General features: G+C 55.1%; 1 protein-coding gene across 1 annotated transcript in view; it reads left to right on the top strand.

Annotated features, from left to right (window-relative positions):
• STARD3 (StAR-related lipid transfer (START) domain containing 3) overlaps positions 1-816 on the top strand; it is a gene marked incomplete at its 3' end in the record, with an annotated part of 12954 nt that overhangs the window by 6418 nt on the left and 5720 nt on the right. The window contains exon 8 of the mRNA XM_010291896.1: positions 418-510. Coding sequence (XP_010290198.1) covers positions 418-510 — 93 coding nt within the window. The remainder of the gene's footprint in view (positions 1-417; positions 511-816) is intronic.

The following is an 816-nucleotide window of genomic DNA, read 5'->3' on the forward strand; positions in this document are numbered from 1 at the left end:
TCGCCTCACCCTGCCCCGCTGAACTGTGGCTCGCGGGGCGGTCCTTCGCCTCCCCGCAGCCTGGCTGGGCACAGGCTGCTTTGTGCTGCTTTCCAAGTGGTTCTGCCCCGGTTCTGGCACCCCCACAGAAGGAAGCTCTGCGCATCTCGCAGCCCTTTGCCTGCTGGAAACCCTTACGTTAAGGCGGGAGACTCACTGGTAGACACAGCTGGTGTGTGGATACAAGCCAGGGCGGGGAGCGTGACTTTGAGCTCCAAAACGAGGCCTCTGTGACCCAAATTAAGAGATTTCTGTGGTGTGGTGATGGGAGATGTCCCCTTTCCCTCTGCCAGCCCTGGGAGGGGGGGCAGCAAGCCTTGCACACACACTTCAGGCTTTCTGCAAACCCAGCTAATGAAACGCTCTCTTCTCTCCTAGGAGAAAGAATATGTCCGACAAGGCAAAGATGCGATGGAGGTTGTGGACCAAATCCTCGCCCAGGAGGAGAACTGGAAGTTCGAGAAAAACAATGCAAGTGTCCCTCCGCCCCACCTGCCGGGCAGCGCTGCCGGCAGAAAGCACGGATGGCTTAGCAAAAACGGGAGGACAAATGAGGCTTTTGAAACCTCCTTGCGACATGAAAAATTAACAAGCGTTACAATTACCTGATTGAATTAGGAATCTATTCCAGTTCAGTTAAATGTAAAATCCCCTCTTATTTAATTAGACGTTTAATTGCCTTCCTGTTTGACAGGAGAGGGCCCATCACTCCTCCCTCTAGACGGCAGGCGGGCGGGGGCGGACAGCTCACCTTTGGTAGCGTTGGGATGCGGAGCC

Source organism: Phaethon lepturus, unplaced genomic scaffold, assembly GCF_000687285.1.
Source record: "Phaethon lepturus isolate BGI_N335 unplaced genomic scaffold, ASM68728v1 scaffold31257, whole genome shotgun sequence".
Taxonomy (NCBI): Eukaryota; Metazoa; Chordata; class Aves; order Phaethontiformes; family Phaethontidae; genus Phaethon; species Phaethon lepturus.